The following is a 25,568-nucleotide window of genomic DNA, read 5'->3' on the forward strand; positions in this document are numbered from 1 at the left end:
TCTGAGATTATTACCTTCAATTACTGTGGAAGTTAGAGTGTGCATAAATCTCTTTGTGATCATATAATACATTGTAAACTAGTACACCTGCATTACAAGTATTTTTTATAAATGTTATGCGGCCATCTTAAAAATTTCACATTTGCAAGAGATTTTCTCCCTTCTATACTGATTAAACTCTAAGTTGTCAAAGTGACATCTATGTTTTCTCCTACTTAGAGAGTTTTTCCTGAACTATCTGTTTTCACCTTTAGAAAATGAAATTTGTTAATGAGACCAGTCCAGTTGTCTATAGTTCAAATGACTGTACTAATGTTGATAATGCTCTTTACTTGATAACTTGTTATCATGCAGTTTCTAATTGTGATCTCTCTAAGCCTAGCAAGGTCTTTTTTGGGGAAAATTCCTGTTGTCATTCTTTGAGGGAACTTTCTACATAATTTTGGATAGTTGAAACCAGGTAGAAATAGTGGGAAAGAGTGCATTCTTAGCTAGAGTGAAGAATTTTTTCCCCCTAGAACTGCATTGTAAAAACTTGTAGTGTCCACAGTAAATCCCTGAGGCAGAGGACAGGGTTCCATGTGCCTGTGTGGCCCCTGAGAGGTGTGGGTACTGGCATCTGATAACTTTTTACAAAGGCAGGGGCTGTGCTCCGTGATTCCAGGTCGTGGACCACGACAACATCACACTGGGTAAGAGAGCGTTGCTGTTTACCTTCTGAGGCTTTTCTAGCTTGAGTGTGCCTTGCTGACAAGTTCAAAGGCATATTTTGCCCGTAAGCTCAGGTGACTCCTGGGTGGCAACTTCACACATAAAATAAAGCAGAAAATTCAGCAATTAGGCCACTGTCATTAGTCAAACTGGATAATTTCAGACAAAAATAAACGAAGGTGGATTTTTAGAAGTGCTTTGATTTTTTTAAATGAAAGTTTGGGTATTAGTCATCTGTTGCTGCATACAAATTACCCAAACATTTAGCAGCTTAAAGCAACAAACCCTGCTGCAGAGTTTCTGGGAGTGGGGAATCCAGGAAGTTTCAGCAGGCGCCTCCGGCTTAGGCTCTCATGGGCTGCAGTCAAGGTTGGTCAGGATGCAGTCGAGGTTGGTCAGGGCAGTCAAGGTCAGTCAGGGTGCAGCCTGTGAGGCCCTCTTCCAGGCTCACCCATCTCCTCCTTTTCTGGTGCAGGCTGGCTGCTGGCTGGAGACCTCGGCTCCTTCCTTTGGGGCCTCTCCTTGGGGCAACTTGCAACCCAGTGGCTGGCTCCCCTCAGGGACCAGGGGTACCCAGGATAGAGGCCCCCAAGAGGGATCCTGGTACTTTCACTGTCTCTGGTCACTCGGAGCCCCAGGTCCAGCCCACTCATGGGAGCAGGGGGTCACATATTGTATGGATGTGAGAGTTGGACCATAAAGAAAGCTAAGCGTCAAAGAATTGATACTTTTGAACTGTGTTATTAGAGAAGACTCTTGAGAGTCCCTTGGATTGCAAGGAGGTCAAACCAGTCAATCCTAAAGGAAATCCATCTTGAATATTCATTGGAAGGATTGATGCTGAAGCTCCAATAGTTTGGCTACCTGATGTGAAGAACTGACTCACTGGAAAAGACCCTGATGCTGGGAAAGATTGAAGGCAGGAGGAGAAGGGGCCAACAGAGGATAAGATGGTTGGATGGCATCACTGACTCCATGGACATGAGTTTGATCAAACTCCGGGAGTTGGTGATGGACAGGGAGGCCTGGTGTGCTACAGTCCATGGGTTCTCAAAGAGTTGGACACGACTGAGCAATTGAACTGACTACCCTCCTTGGGTTGTCCCTGCATCTCTTTAAGTGTTTGGGACTTTGCGATAAATAATGGGAGCTAAAGGCTCTGCCCTGAGAACCCAGGAGTGGGCTCATTTCTCCCTCTTCAGAGTTCGTGTTTGGGAATGCCCTCAGTGTACACATTTCCAGTGTGAACGATTTGATACCTCACAGAACAAGGTTATATAAAACCAAAACAGTTACAAGCATCCTGTGGAAGCAAGGTTCTGGCCCCCTGAGGCCCTGATGGTTTCCTGGGGACGAGTCGGACAGGTGAGGATGCGGAGTGGAGGCTGCCAGACTTCCTGATGGAGACGCAGAAGTGGGACGAGCTCACAGGCTCCAACCTCAGCCCGGCTGTGCTTCCTACTCCTGCTGCTTTGTCATGTGTAGAGAGAATAAAAACAGAATCTGTGCAAGGAGAGTGGTGAGAGTGAGAGGTAATGCACAGATAAGGCTTGATGTGAGGCAATGCTGGTGTGAGCTGACACTAACATGAACTCATGTGTCCCAGGCATGTGTCTCCAGTGTAATCTGCCTGAAATGTCTTCTTATACACGTGGTCAGGGACTAGTGATGTTAGCTCCACATTCTCTCTGACGAACGTTCATCCCCACACTTCTTCATCCTGTGAATCTGTTCAACGGGCCAGTGAGTGAGTGGGTCCCTGAGCCTGGGGGCCCGTTCTTGTCAGACAGGGTTCCTTAGATAACTGGGGTCGAGCCCAGCCACAGAGCATTTGACAGACTTTCTTCTCTCGTTTTTCCCTTCAGTCTCACCTCTCCTACTACCCATAGCCTCCTCTGAACACCTCACATACTCACAGCCCATCGCCCTGAGTCTCTGAGGCACTTTTCCTCTGTGACAGGTTTTGTGCCTGTCACAGGGGTGCTGGTGTTGCCTCCTGGTTAGGTGATGGGAGCACTGTCATTCCCCGATTCTCACCACACTCCGTGTGATGATGGGCACAGACAGATGCAGCTGTGTTTTCTTTCTTATGGAAGATGTGCTGTGGTCATGCAGCCGCCAGACGCCACGATGCCCGAGGCCACCGTCACCATCACTAACGCCCTCTTCTTTCCCCGCAGCCTGCGCCTTCCGGTACAACGGGCTCTCCTTCGTCTACCTCATCTACCTCCTGCTCATCCCCCTGTTCTCAGAACCAACTAAAGCTACCATGCAAGGTAAGAGCCCCTGGCTCTCTGCTCCAGGGCGGGGCGCATCTGGGGGTCCCTGGGGTGTTGCTATCGGAAGGGAGAATGCCGGTCCAGTGGGGAGCTGGCGCACTTGGTGGTGATGAGTTTCTATCACTCGCAGTTGTTTTTCCCACCCATATTCCCCAGCAGGCCTGCGTTTGTAGGTTTACAGAGGGTCTGGAAGGTTCTGGAACTCAACGTGTGGTCATGAAAATGAAGTGAATCTGCAGGTTCTCTGTGCTGGGAGTAGGCGGTGGGAAGTGCAGCTAGGACATGAGCAGGAGGCCTGGGGAGGAAGCCGGCGGTTGCGACGGCTTCACACGTCAGCTGGATCTGTCGTGTGTGCCTCAGTCAGGTACAGAAAGACACAGATTCCAGTGCTAGTTTTTCAAGTGTGCGATTGCAAACCTGTAGCTCCTTCCCCAGTGCTCTCCAGGAACCTGAAGGCATAGAGAGAAACAGTGACTCTTTCTTGAGGCTCCGACGAGGAAGCTGGTCTGATTTGAAGTTCTTCACAAAGAGAGAAATTAAACTGCACTGAGCTAATCGAATTAATTGTTTTTTTGAAACGATGCCGTTACAAGAAATCAGGACTGTGCCCTATGTCTTAGGTGAGAATGATGGCCCTGTGTTTATAGCAAAGGACAGGAAGTCGGGCTTGACATGGGAATGGCCGTGGCTCCACGGTGCCAGCTCACAGTGCTGACTTCTCAGGAAAAGCAGTAAAGTCCTGGTGTAAACAGAGTAGTAAATCATGACTGTCTTTCCTGTTCTCCCCCCGACTGTTAAATTGATTGTTCATCCTGATGGTTAGGACTGCAGATGCACTGTTGGTTTTCTTGCCTTAGGAAGAATTTAAGTAATAGCTCTTTTAATTTGCTTAAATCTTAATACACACAGTGAAAAAGGGCTAGAGAGATGTGAGTCTAAACAAATCCTTATCAGACCAAAAATATGTTGTTTACGAGACCCCGCCCACCCAAGCCTCCTTCCTAGAGTCCAACATAAACAAAGACATTTAAACAGCATAGCTTCTGGCCTCGTAACCAAGATGGCAACACACGGGCAACTCCTACCTCATGGCTGGGAGCTCATGTATTAAAGAAAGAAGGTTTCACCTTTAGAATTAAGTGCTTTAGAAATGAGTACCTGTTTGTCCTCAATTAAATGATCTGTTGCTTTTCTGTCAGGGTGTCCCCTTGTTTTATCTGGAACCAGGTCATGGGGTTTCCTTGTCACACTCAGTGATGACGCCTGGCTTTGCTTCTTCCCAAGTGACCCAGTCCTGCTCTGCCCAGGGCCTCCGTCTCTGTGGGGGTGGGCATGGGTAACGTGGCCCATCATCTCTGCCCGAGCACAGAGAGGGTGACTCAGTCAGGAAACACACAGGTGAAGGATGAGATCAGACACGCAGGGCAGTTTCTGTGTATGGGAAGAAATGTCTGAATCCCCAAAGTGTCACAGGCCAGAACACAGACAGCATCGTGTGCACAGGTGTCTGCCTACCCGCTCCACACACCCCACCCACCTGGGGCTGAGGGACCAGCAGCTCAGAGGGAGCCTGCAGGCATCTTTCCAGCTGGTACCTGGGGACAGGGCTTGAGGTTGTGTGTCCTGTCCTCCCATCCTTCCTGTCTTTCAGCGCCAAGGGGCATGGCCGAGACTCACAACCTTATCTATTTGCTGTGTCTGGAATCGCACAGGGACTGGAGGGAGGGAGGCCCCATGTGGTCTTTATGAACTCACAGGACTCACATTCTGGCAGTTCTAATTCTGTGATTGGAGGCACCCAGCCCAGGCGTTTCTAGTGGAGCTGTGGTCCAAGGTTCAAGTCACATGGTCCAGGAAGATGCCTGTGTGGCATCCACACAGACGGTGGTGGACCTGGTGGACCTGGAGGGGTGATGCTGTGTGGCTTTGCAGAAGTCTTGGGGTCACACACATTTCTCACAGATGGGTAGGAAGATCCAGTGTCATCTGGGAGAGAACTCTAGGGAATCTGCTTTGCCTGCCGTTCAGGGCCTCTGCTGCACAGATGCACACACACGCACATGCTCACATGTGCATGCACAAACACATACACACTTCTACACACATGCACATGCCCCCACATGCACACACGCACACACACACTCCTGCACACACACACACAGGTGGGCATGCACAATCAGGGCTCAGAGGATGGGAACTTTTAGTAAGTCAGTATGCAGATTGCTTCTCCCTTCTTTCTCCTTGGATTTCTCAGCAGGAGTCAGATGTCAGTATAGTTCAGGCTCAGGGTGGTCTCAGTGAAGCCCCTCTCCTTGGGCTGGGAATCTCCATCCTCCCAACTCTATTGGCTCCTCAGACATTCTCCTTGTCCCCCGTCTACTCAGGTCTCCCCAGAGGCTGAGCCAGAGCCCATTTTAGTGCAGTTAGTTATGGAGTCCCTCCTTATGCACCACCTTGAAGATGGCAAGGGTTTTGCTCTTTTGTTCGCGACTGTGTTTCCAGGACCGGGGACAGCGCCTGGTGTCTAGCCGTCCGTCCATCAATATTTACAGAATGAATGAATGAGTGCATTTGTTTTCAGAGTCTAGAGTTCTTGGCATCTAGGAACCCAGGCCTTGTCCTCTGCTTCCCTCGGCCTCCACGAGAGCAAACGTTGCAGGACAGTTGATCACTCACACCTGTCTCTCCTCTGGAGACAGAAGCTTGGGTGTGGGGTTATAGGTCCTGGGAGTTTGCTACTTTAGATTTACTGGGGATCAGAAGATTATGAATAATTGAAGAAATCAGAATGTTGTATGCTTTCCTTACAACGTTAAGGATTTTATTGAAGCCTAAGATACTGAAGAAAGGCCAGGAAATCTTCGCTTGCTGTTTGCTTAGCAATGGGCTTTGCATTTAAATTGAGACATCACTCCATTAAATAGGAACTAATATGTAGTTAACTTCAGGTGGCCCAAATACTCCAAGTTGATGAGACATTAAGTTCTTCAACTAGACGTGTATGTATTAAGTTCCCTATGCCTATGCATAATGCATATCCTCATTGTGGTGGAACAGTTGGTATTTTGTTTGGATGGAACGTAGGGGGTAAAAGTCCGTATACTGTGTGTACTCAGCACACACTGACTAATGATAACATGACTGTTATTTTGAAGGATAATGTTATTACTTTGAATATCAGAGTGAGGTAGATTTAGAAATCTCAATCTCATAGCTAGTCCTAACCTCAAGATATTTCCTAGCGCTCTTTAAATATCAGCTAAGAATTGTGTGATATCCAGGCTTTCTTGTTAACAAGCCCAGGACACACAGGTACTGTGTAGGTGGTCATGCTCTTAACCCTTGTGTTGTCTGACCCGTGCCCAGGACAGAACACTGTTCTCAGTATTACAAGCACAAGGGGAAGCCTAATCACTGAGTAAATACTTGTTGGCTGATAGAGTACCAGGCCCTGGGCACAACGGTCTGGAGAGATGATACAGGTTTGTTGAAAGGAGACATTTTAATTTGCTTCAGTGCAGATTGATGACATGTGGATATTATATAGAAAATACATCTTATTGAGTGTGACTGTTTATTTCTTTCAACAAATGTTAATTGAAAGACTGCCCTTCACCAAACACTATGTTTGAGTTTGTGGAGAGTAACAACGAGAAGAAAGCATGGTTCTTCACCATCATGGTCTCCCAAGCACGCTGGCTCTTGTGTGTTTCCTTGAAGGGTAGCTCTGTCAAAGAAGCTATCTTTGGAAGCCATGGACTTATTCCAGTGATGCTGTCATTTTTTTAAACCAATCTCAGATTAATCCTCTGCAGTCTCCTTTGGACTTTGCCTTAAGTAGCTTCAATGGTGAGCTTCCCAGGTGGCTCAGTAGTAAAGAATCTGCCTGCCATTGTAGGAGTCACGGACTCAATCCCTGGGTTGGGAAGCTCCCCTGGAGGAGAGCATGGCAACCCACTCCAGTATTCCTGCCTGGGAAATTCCACAGACTGAGGAGCCTGGCGGGCTACAGCCCATAGGCACACAGAGGTGGATACAACTGAAGTGACTTAACATACATGCATGCAGGCTCCATGGTGGCAAGTCACTGCCCTTTTAAGGTGGGTCTGATGTGATAGTATTTGGAGTCAACTTTGATGGGGAAAAAACTGGAGATGAATTAGTTATATCAATTTTAGAAAAGAAAAAAAGACAAAACCCAGAGTATTGAGTGTAAAACAGTGTCTGAAGGTCAAGCCTCATGATCATTGAGGAGGTTTAAGATTAATTGGATGATACACCTGAGTGACAAAAAAATGGAACATCTTTCTGTGATGGGTTCATGTGGATGCACGGATGTATGAGACTAAGACGTTGGGCAAAGTGAGATGGGGGAACCAGAAGGCAGCATCCTGAAGGAGGTACTGATTAGCTCGATCTACCTGAAGTCTTGACCACAGCCATCTGGCTGCGCCTACCTGGCCCAGACCAGAGAGTCGGGTGGAGTATCTTCAGAAGCCTAGGGACTGAGGGTGCTAAGAGCAGGTCAGTTTCCTACGTGTCGGGAGCTGCAGTGAGTGCTCCCTACACACGACCTCATTTAATTAGAGGATGGAAAGTGATTGATTGAAATGGCAGGAACCCCCCTACACTCTGGAATGGAAAAACCCACTGGGTTATAAATCCACTCAACCAGTTAGGAACCTGCATGGTAAGGGGCTGGTATGACTGCACTCTCCTTCTGCCATGGAGGTTGGTGAGCCTCAGTCACTTTTAGGACAGTCTAGACTCCTGACCAGTTCCCGTCCCACCTCACCAGCCTTTCCATCCATCAGGGAGCGCTTCCGCCGTAAGGCTGGGACTCACTGTCTGGTTCCATGCACCTGATCATACTTTCTTAGATTTTGGTTCTGTAGATGTTCAAAGTCCCGAGTCTTTTTTGGTTGATTTCAACAGAGAGTTTTATTTATATCCTTGCATGCAAGGACAGCTCTTACTTTATCAGTAAAGTGTCCGGGGTCTGGGGTGAGAGCCACAATCTGGTGTGGGGTGTGGACTTTGCTGTAAATCGCTTCTGTCTCCTTGCTCAGTCCTGCCAGCATCTTGTCTTAGTTCTTGTGCCCTCCTGCAGGCTGGGAAGGGTAAGAAAGGTCTTCTCCATCCTTTTTTTTTGTGGTAGGGAGAGTCATTTACTTATTGGGGACTGTTTGAGAAGGAGTTCTCCAAATGTCAAGACTACAGTGCTTTTTGGGCAATACTAGTCATTGACCTGCAGTGAAGATATCTTAGAAGCATCATCATTTAATCAGTTCACAGGTGACATGTTGTGTCTCTTTCTCACACACACACATGCACACACACACACATGCACACACAAACATGCTGAAGGACCAGAGACAAGGGTAGTCTACGGTGGGTAATTATTTCTAACTGCAAAGCTGTTGTTTGGTTCAGGGACCCTCAGTCATCGGAAGCCTTCTCTGAGATTGAACGACTCATAGGTGGGAACAGAGCCCTGGGGGTGGAGGGGAGGGAAGGGCTTTGGGTACCTGGGTGGGTCTTCCTAGGTCTCTCTGTTCAGTCACGGAAGCCGGGTCCTTCTGAAGCAGGTGAAGCTCACATGAGGGTCCCGGCATGGCTGAGGCACTCAGGTTGCCAAAGGAAACCAAAGGGACCAAACTTTCAGGATATGCCCTCCAAATATTATTCAACATGTGGTTTTTGTGGAGAAGATTTTCTCCCTTTGTTAAAGGGGTGGGTTTCTAAAATTTTTTTTTCCTACATAACTTTTTTGTATTTTTTTGAGCAAGGTAACAATTTCCCTGCTGTGTTTGCTTATGTTTACAATGATTCAGAAGTCATTAAAAAGGTCTTTTTCTCGTAATTTGGCTCTCTTTCAACATTTGGGAGGAAGATAGCGTTAGAACGCGGGTGGTCAAAGAGAGGCTTCACTGTGCTTTGAGGACAAAGGCGAGCAATTTAGCAGGTCGGGTTCATTTCTGTAAACTGTTGACAAAGTTATTTGAAAATAATAAGAAAAAATATGTTATTCTCTTCAGCTCTCAACAGAGTCCTAGTTTAAGAGGAAATTGTAATCATCATAGGATAGTGTATGTGTGTGTGTGTGTGTGAAGTAATCACCAGAAGGCCTCACCCTCATGTGACCCAGGAAACACTTTACCAGAGTCACTGAAGGCTCCTGAGAAAAGAAAAATGATGTTGCATTTGCCGATGTGAAGAGGCAGAGCGGTCTGTAACTTGTAAAGCTGTGTTTAGACATCAGAGAGGAAATAGTAGCAGATATTTTAAACTGCTGGCATCTGGTTTTTGTTAAAAACACTGTTACTCTTTATACCATTAAGCTTATTATTACTGTGGTTTATTATGTCATCATAAAGCAAAAGGCAAGGAAATATTTAATTGAGCAAATTATTTGGGGGTAAGTGCTTTATTATCAATATCAGCTCAACCAAACAGAATGCTACCAAAATGATGAGATGATTGCTTCTTGAATTTTTGAATAAATTAATGGTAAGATGTTTAGGTTATTTTATCTGTTCTTTTTTGGGGGGTGGTTATTTTGAATTTGGCAAAGAGCATTCAGTGACACAGAACTTTCAGGCACACATATAATTCTTATCTCAGGAAACACGGGGTCATATTATTGTATGAGTCAGGAGATGTTCTCAGAAGTCCTGAACTTTGCATTTTATTTGGCTGTGGTCAACCAAATCTGCAGTGTGACCTCACCTGTGATTTAGGTGCTGTTCATCATGACAAGGTCGGGGGTGGGTGAGGGGCCTGAACTGGATGTCAGTTTGCTGATTCAAGCTGGAAATGACTCTCTTGTTTATTCACTTGATGGACACACACTGCTGCCCTGTACCAGTGCTGTCCTGGGCATTTGGACGCTGAGAAATGGCACAGCGTGTGCATTAACAGCACATTCCTGGGCAGCAGGTTCCTTCAGTTCCCAGGGTCCTGGTTCTTCCCCGCCATGTTGAGTCCATATGCTGGTCCTGGACAGAGCACTAAGTCATCTGCTGTGGAGTCAAGTTCATGGATACCATGTCCCGTGCTTGTGCTGAATAAATGGTTAAAGAGCTCAGAGGAGGAGGTCATCCCTTTTACTTGAAAAATGTATCTTCCCTTCGAAAAGGTTCAGCTGATTTGATTTGCTTCTCTGTGTATCTGGAGTCCATTTGCTTCAGTTTTGAAGCTGATTTACTTCACAGTCTGGACGAGACTAATTTTTGATGGATTGACTTGTTAGAGTCTAGGCTTGGCTTTGCGTATATCCATTTCTCTTAAACAGACCCACGTATGTTTGCAGATTCATACAAAAGAACCCTTTCAGATGAAGACTTACATTTAAGTTTCAAACAGTGCTAATTGCTAATTGGAAGAACCACTAGGTAACACATGCAGGGCTTGTGTCTGCCAGGCGGCTCCCCCAAGCTTTCTACACCTCATTGAGTCCTCCAAACACCCCATGAAATAGGAATCCATACTATTTATGTTTTACAGAAAAGGAAGCTGAGAAACACACAGAGGTTCATGAATAATTCCTGAAATGAACATTAAAAAAAATTGATCCAATAAGTGAAAGCTTCTAAAATAAATAATTCAGTTACCAACCCAGGCATTTCCCACATTCTACTGGTTTTATTATAAAATTAATACAGAGTGAAAATAAATGGAGAGATTTTTTCATATAATCCAGCTGCCTTGTGACAATGTAAGTGGATGGTTATAGTACTGCAAACACCATTTAGGATATTTTCTCAGCATTAAGCAGAGAAGAGGATCCCAAAGATATTTTTTTCTGAATACTTAAAAGTTATTCATTTATCATGTGTTGACTAAAAGACCATTCACATTTCTTTATCCCATTCTATAGATTATGTTGTGTATAGACATCTAAGAGAGGGTCACTAAAGGCTGATCATCTAAGAGCCTCTGACACAGGGTCCTGGCCAAGAGAGTGTGTGAAGCCTGAATTCTGACCCCTATTTTGCTGACCAAGAAAAAAAAATATACTCCAGTACAGGATCGAGTGCTTCTGGAGGAAGGGGTCCCATGGGGGAGGCAGCAGCAGTGGTCCTGAAGGGAAAAAGAGAGCACAGAAAAGGCATGTTTTACAGCAACACACAGGCTCCTGAAGATGAGTCCCATTTGTTTACTCAACACAATCCCGTCAACTCCCCTCCTAACCCCCCAGCATCCTTGAGATGAGCCCTGAGTGACCACCAGGCAGTGGTTAGCCTGTAAGTTCCTGCTTCGTCTCCCCAGAGAGACCTGGCCACCCCGAGGCCACAGAGATCCATCACCGCTTCATCTCAGTGGAGACACAGAGGCAAGTGGTGGAAGGGCTAATGGCCAGGCCGGGTCTGGACAGCAGAGCGATGGGCACCATAGCCGTGGGACCAGGTCTTCCGGTCCCAGATGCCGTACCGCTCTGTTTTCCTGTGTTTCTCAATTACTTGCTTGCAGGCTGTGCAATAGGTGAGGATTAATCATCTCTTTGCTGCCAGGCTCATTCAACAGCCAGCTTATTGGAAAGGCATGATTGTGCATGCTGGCTGTGCTGGCTGTTTGTTTATGAAGGTGAGAGTGAAGCAAACACTTGTCCATCAGAGGAGCTGACAGTGTGATGGGGGCTGGTGGGCTGCGTCTGTCTGTAGATGGCAGGGACTGCTCTGTCGTTCAGCCAGATGCTGCTCATCAAATATTCAGCAGCCAGGGCGTTTACAAAGGCCTGTCGTGGGCCCACGCACAAGCCAAAGGGAGCCAGAGGCCAGGCTTCTGGACGTGGGGCTGGGCTTGGATTTTTGTTTGGAAATGAGACACTGGCTTGTTGCGTTGAAGGAGAGGGGTGGGGGGTAGTTATCTGGGGAATTAAACATATTTGTGGTCCAGAATTTTGCTGTTGTTTGGACTCTGTGTAATGCTCCGACAAGAGTCTGAATTAACAAGTCCCCTGTATTAATTCTCGGGACCACCTGTCGCAGGAAGATAGACCTGTGCTGAGTGGGGGTCCAGATAAAGTGTTGATTCATTCATTCATTCATTCAGTCATCTGACAATTATTGATGAGGCATTTACTCTTTATAAATAACATGTTAGAACCAGCGATACCACAGAGAACAAAAGTAAACATAGCTCCAAAATCCAGAAATTTACTCTCCAGTTGGTAATACAAAAGATTGTTTAATTTTTTAGAATAGGTTGATCCTTATCATTGGCAGGTTCTGTGTTTGTTAATTCGTCTACCTGCTAAAACTCATTTGTGACCCCCAAGTGACGCTCACAGCGCTTTCATGGTCATTGTTGGACCTTGAGGAGTGGCAGGAAATTGGAGTTACCAGCCGTGCATGTGCGGCTGAGGAAGGTCAAGACCAGGTCTCCTTTTGGGTTCCGCTCAGACTGTGAACAGGACACTAGTTAGTGCCACGTAGACCACGCTTTTGTACTTTGTGTTGGTGATACTGCTGCTTAAAATGTCCTCAAGGGCACTGCACTTCCTGAGCTCAGGGAGGTTGGACATATGATTATGCAACCCCACTCCTGGACATATATTTGGAGAAAACTCTATTCGGAAAGATACATGCACCCCGGTGTTCATAGCAGCCCTGTTTACGGTAGCCAGGACATGGAAGCAACCATAATGTCCGTTGACAGATGAATAGATAAAGAAAATGTGGTATGTATACATCGTGTAATATTACTCAGCCATAAAAAACAATGAAATAATGCCATTTTCAGCAACATGGATGGACCTGGAGATTACTATACTAAGTGAAGTAAGTCAGACAAAGATAAATATCATATAATATCACTTATGTGTAGAATTGAAAGAAATGATACAAATGAACTTATTTATAAAACAAAAAAAGACTCACAGACATGGAAAAAAAAACTATGCTTACCACAGGGAAAGGGGATCAGGGAGGGATGAATTAGGAGTTTGGGATTAGAAGATAAAAACTGCTATATATAAAACAGATGAACAACAAAGACCTACTGTATAGCACAGAGAAATCTATTTAATATCTTGTGATACCTATAATAGAAAATAATCTGAAAATAATATATATCGATATTTATATTGATACATATCTGAATTCAGTTTTTTAAAATGAAACAAAAAGGAGGCTGGGATGTGCCTTGTGGGTGAAATACGTTTATCAGAGAGACTACATTCAAGCAGGAGTCACAGTGCTGTTGGCCGTGAGTTCAATGTTGATGAATCTGCAATAGGTATTGAATAAGGTGTCTCTAAACAGGTTACATATTGATCGGTTGATGAAAATGTTATAACCAGAGGCTTCCAGGATCCTACTGTGTTTCCCCAAGGACCAGTGGTCAGTATTATCCACTCAGTGTTCAAGGCATCATCACTGAGCGTCACTGCCGCAAGCAACAAGAGTTGTGTGTGTGTGTGTGTGTGTGTGCGCGCGTGCATGCTCAGTCACACAGTTGTGTCCAACTCTTTGCGACCCCATAGACTATAGCCCACCAGTCTCCTCTGTCCATAGGATTTCCCAGGCAAGAATACTGGAGTGTGTTGCCATTTCGTACTCCAGGGGATCTTTCAACCCGGGGATCGAACCTGTGTCTCTTGCATCTCCTCCACTGGCAAGCGGATTCTTTACCACTAGTGCCACTTGGGACGCCCTGATGAAAGTTAAATGTATATGTTTTGCACTGGAATGTGGGGCTCAGGGTTGACCTGAATGAACACCCATTAGGACTCTCAGGGGCAATGGTTACAGGATGCCCAGCAATGCCTTCCTCCTTAAGGACCGAGTCTCTCCTGGAGAGAACATAGATGTGTGAACAGTCACCATCTGCCAGGAGCTCAGAACATGGCCCCACTACACCTGGTTGGAATGAGGAGGAGACACTCTTTCTGCTCAGTTTCAGGTTATAACTTTTAAAAATTAATTTTTATTGGAGTATAGTTGCTTTACAGTGTTGTATTAGTTTCTATTGTATGGCAAAGTGGATCAGCTGTATGTATGCATATAGCCCCTCTTTTTTGGATTTCCTTCACATTTCGGGGACCTCAGAGCACTGGTTAGAGTTCCCTGTGCTACAGGCAATTTATAATTTTTGATGGGGCTGAATTTTGCACAAAGTGTCTATATAGATGTTGAGTGCAGAGATGTTACTGTGTCAAGAATTACATGAAGATGTAACAAGTAGATGAGTTCCTTATAGGCTGTTTTACTCAGTTCTCTAGATTTTAGAATAGTTATATATTTTTAAGTGGTATTAAGGCAACTCAGTAATATGTACTGTTTCTCACATTAAGAAGATCCATACAATTCACGGAGCAGGAAAATGAACAAATTTAGTCTAAACACAAAAAAACCACAGATGCGGGCAAATAATGTGGTAAAATAAACAATGACGAACATGAGATTTCCTCCAGTTCCAACTATTTAGTTTAAAAACCCACTGACCTTTAGCAACAATTAGAGTGAGTGTCTGGGTCTCAGGAGGGCTTCTGTGTGCTGTTCGCTCTGAAATCGCGTCTTTGTTCCTCCGTGGGTCGAGGGCCATGAGGCCCAGTCACCCCACCTCTAATCTGTGTAGGCCTCTCAGCTCCTGCACTTGGTCGGCTTGTTCTTTCTCCTCCATCTTGGAGCCTCGGGATTGAATTTGAGGAGCGTGTGAGTTGTACCTAATCTCCAAGTGCCCATATGTGTCTGTACCTCACCATTCAGGTTCCCCCAGGCCAATCACCCCAGAGGATTGGGGTCAGTGATTAGAGCAGTTTAACTGAAGATAAACCATTCAGGGATTCAGTTTTCCCACCTGCCATGGACCATCCAAATGCCAACAGCAGACTCCTCCTCCCCCATTGTCACGTCTTCAGAAGACACCCCAGGTTCTGGGCTGTGTGATGCGGTCCAGTCCATCCAGAGAAGGTTCTGTTTCCACCAGAGGGAGCCGCTTTGTCCAAAACAGTTACAAGTGTGGCATTTCAGGGCCTTTAAGGCAGTTCCCACTAACCCCACTTACTTGGCCTCATTGATACTGTTTTTCCTGTAAAAAAAAAAAAAGTAATCTTAAGTAACCATTTATTGTGAGTACTATTTGAATTTAAGTTATGAAAAACAAGCATTTTGGGGAAAGGAGAATGAGGGAATCCAATCAAACATCCTAGAAAAGAAAGTAGCCCTAAGTGCAAGAACTTAATGATGAAACTAAAACACACTTTTCACCTCCACAATGAGGTTTATTTGAGGGGTAGAGCTCCGAGGGTAGAAGAAAACATTTCAGAAAGGGAAGTACTCTATCCTAAGTATAAAGTTAGGAAGTAATCTATATAAGCACATAGGTAACGGTAGACAATGCATTTTCTATATAAACAATGCGGTCCTGAGCATCTCAATGTTCCAGGTCAAGTCCTCTCAAGCTCTCACTCAGGAATGGCAGCAAAACTTCCAGGGAAGTAACTAAATTAATGACACCACAGACATGAGACACGGTCATCTCATTAATAGCGGTGATGATGGTTACCTTCTCACTGTATTCTCAGGATACCCATCATCTCTGAAGTCTTCACTGGAGATTTTCTAAGTTAGGACTCAGGGTACAAAGAAATGTAAATAAGTCAACGTCTTTAAATTCAAGGAGTTTCCCATCTAATTCTGAGATTATACTTGGAAATTAAGAGTCAATGGATAAGTGTAACATCATGTCAATAATATGATGAATATTATGATGGATAAGTGTGAGATCATGTCAATAATATGATAAATATGATGAATAACAGCACAAGTAGCTAAAGTTTGAGTTGTTAGTCGCTCAGTTGTGTCCTACTCTTTGCAACCCCATGGACTTTGGCCTGCCAGGCTCCTCTGTCCATGGAATTCTACGGGCAAGAATACTGGAGTGGGTAGCCATTCCCTTTTCCAGGGGATCTTCCTGACCCACTGATTGAACCCAGGTATCCTGCACTGTAGGCAGATTCCTAACTGTCTGAGCCACCAGGATATAAATGATATATAAATGTATGTTATATATTCTGCAACTAAAGAGGATGGGAGGGCAGTTCCTGAAAGCTCTGATTTTACTTGGGTGTCATTGATTTGTAGTCTGCTTTTCAGACAGTGTTTGGCCAACAGCCCTGTGTGTTTTGCGATGTCTTCTGAAATGTGCAAGCAAAGCCACGCCATCTGGGTGGGATGAACACGTGATTCTCCAGGCGGCAGTTTATCTGAGGCTGTTGGATTTGTGAGGCTCTCTGTTAAAGGGTCTGAGTCTGTGCGTCTTGAGGGGAGGGGTTGGGAGGGTTAATGCAATTGTATTTCCTGTTTGTAGTAAAGCGTCAGGAAGAGATATCCTTAGGGGATCTTAACATATCAAGTACTTTAGCTGGTTTTTGCTAAGTTTTGATCCTGAGGGTGGTGATGGAGTGGAGAAGAAAGTGTGTGTGTTTGCATGTGTGGGAGTGTGTTAGGGTGCATTTTCAATAGATCCAAAGTCAGAAGGGGGTTATTTATGTCCAGGAGAGGAGAAGAAGGGACAGAATGAGTTAGGAGAACTCAGAACATTCGCCTGAATGTTTGCAAGGAGTGAAGTACTATAACATAAAGCCAGATTGTGGGACATCACAGAAACTTCTCCAAAGCAGCCTGTGTTTTCAAGAAGTCTGTTAAAATGATGTCTCTACCCTATCCTGGAACTTGGCACTGCTTTTTTCCCCTTCTGCCTATAGAAAGCTTCATTTGTGGGAAGAAGTCCAGTCAGTGCCTGGCTGTTACGTTCTGCAGAGCGTGTGCTTCCGCCACCTAATCCGTGCCCAGCAGCCCGGCCCCTGTGCCTGTGTGCAGACCGTGCCTGGTGCTTCATGACTCTCAGTGTCCAAGGGCATTTCCTTCCCACTTCCTTTCTTTCTCTTCTTAACTTCCCTCCTCCATTCTTTTCATCTTCACTGTGAAATCCTGCAGACAGTGTGAGTCTTGTGAGGACTAATTTTGTGAATCAGTTGTGCTTTAGGCAGTGCCCCCCTGGGCCTGGTATTTTGTGTAAGAACTCACTTATCCATCCACTTCTGGTCAAGTCTGCAGTGGTGGTCATGATCCTTACTGTCTTCTCTATTATCGTCAAGAAATGGAAAAAAATTGAAAAATTAATCATTGCCCTTTATAATTTCTTTTTTAATTTACTTTTTATTTTATACTGGAGCATAGTTGATTAACAGTGTCAGTGTTAGATTCAGGTGTACAGCAGATTAATTCAGTTATACATATACACTTATCCATTTTTTTGGTCAGATTCTGTTCCCTGTATAGGTTATTACAGAATATTGAGCAGAGTTCCCTGTGCTATACAGGAGGTCCTTGTTCACTATATATTTTATATATAGTAGCTTGCATTTGTTGGAGAAGGAAATGGCAACCCACTCCAGAATTCTTGCCTGGATAATCCCAGGGACAGGGGAGCCTGGTGAGCTGCCGTCTATGGGATCCCACAGAGTTGGACACGACTGAAGCGACTTAGCAGCAGCAGCAGCTTGCATTTCTTAACCCCAGTCTCCCAATCTATCCCCCCCCCAACCTTTCCCTTTTGGTAGCCATAAGTTTTTGAAGTTTGTAATTTCTAAAAGCATCATATGTGATCTAATTTGTCTGTCTCAACTGTACCTAAGGGTTGCATGGAGCTCATTTCTTTTGTATTACATTTTACAAATGGAGAAATTGAAGCTGCACAATTCATCTAAAGTACCACTAATAAGAAGTGGCAGAGCCAACAAAGGCACCCATGTTTTGGGTTCTGATTCCGGATACTTCCTTAACTACCGTGTTGCTAAGTAACCACAGTGCCATGCCCCCTCCCCCATAGGTGCAGTCCAGTCCTCATGCAGGAGGTTTTCATTCAGGGAACCGCATCCCAGAGCTCATTCATGGGTGTTGAAAATGGTGGAGGAAACGGCGAAATGGAATTGGGCCTAAACTTTTGGAATGGATGAAGAGTCTGAAATCAGGGCCCTGGCTTACACTTGCCAGGGGTATACTTACCTTTTAATTTCCTGTCATTAAATAAGTTTGAGTTAAAAATCAGGGAAAGAAAATACACCTTAGACATAATACTGCCAGCTCAGCGGTTTGAAGGCTTGTGGTTCTTCTCTGCAAGTATTTTACATTATCCAAATATAACATGATGAATTCTATGTGAATAAGTGGTATGGTTTTTATGGCTATGCTGCTTTATAGTAAATCTGGAGAAGAAAGTTATACAGAAGCTAAGATGCCAAGGACCTCTTACCGTATTTGAGCTGATGAAAACTAAGTGTGATGCTGTCTGTCGTATTTTTACTTCTCACCCAGATTTATTTATTTATGTATTTTTCAAACTGAAGTTTAGTTGATTTACAGCATTTTAGGTGTACAGGAGGCATATATATGTATGGGCTTTACTGGTGGCTCAGACAGTAAAGAATCTGTCTGTACTGTGGGAGACCTGGGTTCGATCCCTGGGCTGGGAAGATTCCCTGGAGAAGGGAATGGCAAGCCACTCCAGTATTCTTGCCTAAAAATTCCATGGACAGAGGAACCTGCTGGGCTACAGTCCCTGGGGTTGCAAAGAGTTGGACATGATTGAGTGATCAAAGCCACTACCACCACGCATCATGATATATATGTATGATATTACATATTCAGATTCTTTTTCATTATAGATTATTACAGGATATTGAATATAGTTCCCTGTGCTAAACAGTAGGTTCTTGTTTATCTATTTTATATATAGTAGTGTGTTTCTATTAATCCTAAATTCCTGATTTATTCCCTCTTCCCTTTCCGCCTTGGTAACCATTAGTTTGTTTTCTGTGTCTGTGAGTTTGTTTTATAAATGAGTTCATTTGTATCATTTTTTTTTTAGATTCCTCATAGAGGTGATATCATATGATGTTTGTCTCTTTCTTTTTGACTTACTTCATTTAGTATGATAACCTCTAAGTCCATCCATGTTGCTGCAACTGGCATTATTTCATTTTTATTAAATGCCTGGATAATATTCCATTGTGTATATGTATCACGTCATCTTTATCCATTCATCTGTCAATGGACATTCAGATTGTCTATCATCTTGGCTAATGTAATTTTTTGAATATTGTGCGTGTGTTTTTTTGAATTTTAGTTTTCATCTTTTCCAGACACATGCCCAGGAGTGGGGTTGTTAGATCATATGATAGCTGTATTTTGAATTTTTAAGGAACCTATATACTGTTCTCCATAGTTGTTGCACCAATTTACATTCCCACTAACAGTGTAGGAGGGTTCCCTTCTCTCCACATTCTCTCCAACATTTATTATTTGCAGGCTTTTTGATGATGGCCATTCTGGTGGGAGTGAGGTGATACCTCATTGTAATTTTGATTTGCATTTCTCTAATAATTAGCAACATCAAGCATTTTTCATATGCCTGTTGTCTGGCTGTCTTCTTTGGAGAAATGTCTGTTTAGGTCATCTGCCCATATTTTGATTGTTTTTGTAATATTGAGCTGTATGAGCTGTTTTTATATTTTGGAAATTAATCTTATTGTTACTTTCTCCCAACTTATTCCATAGGGCAAACTTAATAGAACGATACTGGTTACACTAGTGAAACCAGTGCGTTCAAGTTTATCAGAAGTTTTATAATGGCTTACTGTCTACCTATCCACCTAATAACATATAGCATGATACAGAGCATAGGAAAACAAATACACCTGGAATAAAGTGAATTCCCAAGGGTCTGCGGAATTTAGCAGGGGTGGAGTCACAGGAAAGCCCAAGCACTGAAGCAGCCAAGTCCAAGAGGGAAGTCGTTACATGAAGAATTCGGAGCCTGTGAGATAAAAACCAGTAGGTTTCTCAGAAGCAGAGCAAGTCTTACTGCTGCAGCTTGGAGTCGGTTCCACTTACTCAGCCTCAGGAAGAGGATGCCAAGAGAGGCTGCGAGCCCTGCACTAACAGTTGCTTCAGCAAATGAAAGAACCTCAGCTATATCCTCGCTTATCTCATCCACACGGTGAAAACCCAGGCTCTGCAGGGCAACAAAAGAATGCGTTTGCTTCAGGCCAAGGCGCTCAGCGCGACGCCATGTACCTGGGCCTCCAGGTGGCCCTGACTGTCCGCACCAGTGGCGGTTTCTGATTCTTCCTGCCGGCGCCCAGCCTTGCTGGAGCCCAGCCTGTGCTCCGAGGCTGAGCTGCAGACGTGGACTTCTCACTCACATGCAGAGGTTGGAGGGAAGCTGTTGAGTTTCTGCCTCTGACAGATGTCTGGAGCACAGATGTTACTGCTGCTCCTAGGGAAACCCCATGGGCTTTTAGGTCAGGGCATTGGTGCATGCCTTGTTAGGAGTTCTTTTATTTATAGGTGTGTGTCACACCCGTGTCGCACAGGAACTGAGTTTTGGAAACACTGATCTCCCATTCTCTCACCTTTAAAGCCTATGTCAACCTTCTTCAGGGACAAAAATGGCTTCCTGTTCATACTGGAGGTCTTTGATGTTCTTTCTACTTCCTGATCAGGTTTCCCTGGTGGCTCAGTGGTAAAGAATCCGCCTGCAATGCAGGAGATTCAGGAGACATGGCTTTGACCCCTGGGTTGGGAAGATCCCCTGGAGGAGGGCATGGCAACCCACTCCAGTATTCTTGCCTGGAGAATTCCATGGACAGAGGAGCCTGGTGGGCTATAGTCCATGGAGTCTCAAAGTGTCGGCCATGACTGAAGTGACTGAGCACATATGCAAGTCAACATGATGCTGACTCTGATGCTTATCACACTGGATACATGTGGTGACAGGTAAGACCTGTGCACAGACCCCAGGCCACACCTGTGTTCAGTTGTTGGAAGGGAGGGGATCCCCCACTAACCAGGATCCCCCACCTGCCAGAGTCAGCCCCCAAATCTAAAATCGCAGTGGCTGAGTGTCCAGACTTGGGAAGTCCATGAACTTGGAATCAGATCCACCTCCCCTGCTGACCAGCTTAGGATGTGGCGGTCACTTGGCACCTCCGCACCTCAGTTTTCTTGTCTGTACAGTGCAGGTAAGAGACGGTGCCGGCTGGGGGCTGCTGAGAGCGACTGGGAGCTGGGCTCAGAGTGGGTGGGCAGAGACTGTCAGCTGTTATATCCTCCCTACCTGTTCTCGTCTGACCAGGTGGAAGGTTGGCAGGTGCACTGATCACTTGTGCCCCATCCCCATGTACTTGGCCTGCAGGGTACAGAGAGTCAAATGCTATCCTGGCTGAGAATGGCTGGGCTTCCTTCTCCTCTCTTCTCTGAATCACCAGCATGGTCCCGCTCAGACTCCTGTGGGCTCTGTGGGAATGACTTAATGGCCAGGCTCCAGAGGGTTCTTGAATATCTGACTTCAGAGCATCTAGGGTGGGTAGTCTGGAAGAGTAGCCTTTCTGTAGACAATTCAAGGTCTTGGGTGTGTACACTTCACACACACACATACACATGTGTACATATATACTTTTGCTTATGTGCAATAATGTTTTAAAATTTAAAGACACTTGCCTTCTGGCTTTGAGCATACTATCCTTTTCAAGGACACACACCCATCTTTGTATCTCAACGTCCTCCCAGCAGCATCAGTGTGTTTGGCCCTGATGTTCTTAGACCAGCCAGTGGCCAAAGTCTGTACACTTGCTCTGGGCCAGTCTGAGAATAGTTCCCTGCACCAGGACAGCTGGGGCTGATGCTCAGCACATCCTATTCCCAGGTGGGATAAAGGATGTAATGGGCGGATGCTATTACCTCTGTCTGCAGACACGGAAATGAACGGCCGTAGTAGTGTAAGTGGCATTTATTCCTTTGCAGCAATCCCTGTGGCCTCGTTAAGAGATCCCTCAGCTTCGTTTGTTTCAAATGTAGTCCTCTGACCTTTAGACTGTCCTGGAGACCTGAAGATCCACAGTGGGACAGAAGGCGCTCAGCCTCTGTGTTCATTTGGGTTTACATTTCTGCCATTCATGAAGTTTTTCACTTCATTGGTTTGTGGTTCAGATTAAATAAGATAATTAATGTCAGGTATGCCTGGCACAAGACAGATTCCCAAACAGTAAATTCTTGTGATTATTACTGTATCATGATGAGAGCTGACTGTACTGAATGTGTGTGTATGAGAGAGAGAGAGAGAGTGTTGTCTTTGCATCTGGGAGATGTGATGTGAGATAAAGGACCGGGCTGATGTTCAGCTGGGATGCACCTGTGCAGCCAATTGGATTACAAATTGTATGAAAACACACCTGATAGGCTAATAAACAGCCACCACCCTGAGCTTGCCACCCACTCGCTCGCCTCTGTGCCCCACTACCCCAACGTCCCAGCTCCCGGCTCCTCCTCCAAACCATTGCATTATGATACAGTGATGAGCTGTTTACACCTGGCTCACCTGATCGCCCCCAGAACCTGCCCCAGTGATACAACTGGCATTGGTTCTAAGTAGTTGCTGTGTATGTCAGTTGGTTGGTTGGTTGGTTTAGTCACTACGTCGTGTCTGACTCTTGAGACCCCATGGACTGTATAGCCTGCCAGGCTCCTCTGTTCATGGGATTCTCCAGGCGAGAATACTGGAGTGGGTTGCCATTTCCTTCTCTATGTGTAGGTCAGACTGCTGGTTAAATAACTTGAATATTATTTCTGGAAAAATTATAAAAATAGTACAACTTAAATATCACTTTTGTGAAGATTATTAAAATGTTAAACTAGTTTGATCCCAGAGTCATAAAATTCAGCTATGTTTTAAGAAATTACAGGACAATTAAAAAATCTTTAGCAGTATTCGACGTTTATTTCTGCTAAGAATTAAGAATGGAATATATCTTTAAAAATCATGATGTATGAAATTAATTTGGGGAGGGGACAAAAAATGAGCTTACTCAAGATCCTGATGGGCCGGTTAAAAAAAAATTACAAAAGCAAGATTGTGTTGCCCAGTTCTGTTTGAGATGGGTCCTCAAATCCTGCTAAGTAGCAATGCATTTTTCAGTGCCCAGAACTAAACCCAAGTTAACAAAAATGCAACTGTTTACTGAAATACCATTTTCTCGATGCTCATCTTTATGGAATCCTTTCTTGAGTGTGTGCAGCCCTGGGTGAGGTCTTTCCAAGGGTCTGTAATGGCAGAACCAGTCCTGCCTGCCCCTCGTCGAGGACCCAGAGGAGACCAGAGGTCCTGTGAGGTTCTGTGAGAACCCAGAGGTTCTGTGCTGGCCTTCTCATACACTGTTTTTAAGAATTTATTAAAAAAAGAGACCTCACTAGTGAAACTGTCTTCTTAACAATTATTTTTAAGTCTATTCTGGGGTTAAAAAGAAAAAAAAATTACCCCTCTCAAATGGAAAAACCACTTACCAAGTCATAAACTGAAATTTCAGTATTGAACTGAAGCTCTAAATGACACATCAAGGCCACTGTCCATCTTGGAGTTATGCTGAATGGCCATTTTCAGTTCATGTTAATGATTTTCACATTTATTTGTACAGCGTAATTGTGAAAGGATACCCCACATGGAACTCAAACCCACTGAACTCCCATTCATCCATCAACCAATTACCTAAGACAGATGTTTAAATTAAATTTGCTCCAGTTTTTCTTAAAAGATACCAACACTGCTTTCTAAAGAAAACCATATGAATAAATATGAACTTGCTGGTAATTGCAGATGACTTTTAGGTGCTCATGCAAAGCCTATATTGTCTTGAAAATTAAATTTATGCTTTTGAATTGTGGTGCTGGAGAAGACTCTTGAGAGTCCCTTGAACAGCAAGGAGATCAAACCAGTCAGTCCTAAAGGAAATCAACTCTGAATATTCACTGAAGGACTGAAAAGGCCTTGATGCTGGGAAAGATTGAGGAGAAGAATTGAAGGGGGTGACATGAGATGTTTGTAAGACATCACTGACTCAATGGACATGAATTTGAACAAACTCTGGGAAATGGTGAAGAACAGGCAAGCCTGGCGTAGTGGAGTCCATGGGGATCACAAAGAGGTGGACATAACTGAGCAACTGAACAACCAGAAAATTTTCTTCTCTCTGTCAATTTGATTCCTGTTCTTCTTTTTAACCTCTTGAACCTTGTTACTGGAGCTCCCAGCAGGACCATGACTGCCTGGTGGCCCCCAGGATCTGCATGGCTGGTGGGTTCCCTCTCACACTAGAATGGGAGCCCAGAGCTCAGGGGCATGGCTTCCCCTTCTGTTCCCTCCTCCCAAATGCTGTTCCCTTCATCTCTCCAAGTCTTACCCACACTCCCAGGTCTGTTCAGATCCCGCCGACCCCTAGAATTCTGCACCGGCTTTAGTTATTTGGAGTCTGTCTGCATTATCAATGTGAGGCGGGGCTTCTGCTGCTCTGCACACAGCCCGACAGTGGATGCTGATGCAATCTTTCCTGCATGTTGGTCGTATGTCACTGAATAGCCTTGGAGCGCTCTCGGGCAGAGTCAAGTCTAGTGACCATAAATCCTGGACAGAACTTGGGAAGGGCTCCCATCAGCTTGAGGGCTGCCAGAGGCACTTTTGACAATTCTTTCTAGGGCAGAGGTCTTTCCTGTTTCTCTTTCTCGAGGCTGGTTTGACTCCAGACTCATTTAATTGATGCTTCTCCCCCTCTCTTGTCTGGGAGCTGACAGTCCAGAGCTGAATGTGTGGTCTGTGTTCCAAGCCTCTTATGGGTTAGTGGGGGAGATGGATACATCAACAGATAATACATAATACATAATACAGCAGGAGGGCTTGGGAGAGGGTATTGGGGAAACAAACAGAAGTTGGCGTCTGAGCCTCCAGGAATTTAGGGGAAGTATGTTCCAAAGACTAATAGAGTTTTGCCAAGAATATGCACTGGTCATAACAAACACCCTCTTCCAACAACACAAGAGAAGACTCTATACATGGACATCACCAGATGGTCAACACTGAAATCAGATTGATTATATTCTTTGCAGCCAAAGATGGAGAAACTCTATACAGTCAGCAAAAACAAGACCAGGAGCTGACTGTGGCTCAGACCATGAACTCCTTATTGCCAAATTCAGACTTAAATTGAAGAAAGTAGGGAAAACCACTAGACCATTCAGGTATGACCTAAATCAAATCCCTTATGATTGTACAGCAGAAGTGAGAAATAGATTTAAGGGCCTAGATCTGATAGATAGAGTGCCTGATGAACTATGGAATGAGGTTCGTGACATTGTACAGGAGACAGGGATCAAGACCATTCCCATAGAAAAGAAATGCAAAAAAGCAAAATGGCTGTCTGGGGAGGCCTTACAAATAGCTGTGAAAAGAAGAGAAGCGAAAAGCAAAGGAGAAAAGGAAAGATATAAACATCTGAATGCAGAGTTCCAAAGAATAGCAAGAAGAGATAAGAAAGCCTTCTTCAGCGATCAATGCAAAGAAATAGAGGAAAACAACAGAATGGGAAAGACTAGGGATCTCTTCAAGAAAATCAGAGATACCAAAGGAACATTTCATGCAAAAATGGGCTCGATAAAGGACAGAAATGGTATGGACCTAACGGAAGCAGAAGATATTAAGAAGAGATGGCAAGAATACACAGAAGAACTGTACAAAAAAGATCTG

At 44.7% G+C, this 25,568-nt stretch overlaps 1 protein-coding gene across 5 annotated transcripts in view; it reads left to right on the forward strand.

Annotated features, from left to right (window-relative positions):
- PIEZO2 (piezo-type mechanosensitive ion channel component 2) overlaps window positions 1-25,568 on the forward strand; it is a 253,432-nt gene that overhangs the window by 36,777 nt on the left and 191,087 nt on the right. For all 5 annotated transcript variants that reach the window (XR_826962.1, XM_010859074.1, XM_010859075.1 and 2 more), the window contains exon 2: window positions 2,892-2,987. Coding sequence is in view for 4 of the 5 variants with exons in the window: in XM_010859074.1 (XP_010857376.1) it covers window positions 2,892-2,987 (96 nt within the window). In the remaining variant the exon portion in view is untranslated. The remainder of the gene's footprint in view (window positions 1-2,891; window positions 2,988-25,568) is intronic.

This window comes from Bison bison, unplaced genomic scaffold, assembly GCF_000754665.1.
Source record: "Bison bison bison isolate TAMUID 2011002044 unplaced genomic scaffold, Bison_UMD1.0 scf7180017864453, whole genome shotgun sequence".
NCBI classification, from domain to species: Eukaryota; Metazoa; Chordata; class Mammalia; order Artiodactyla; family Bovidae; genus Bison; species Bison bison.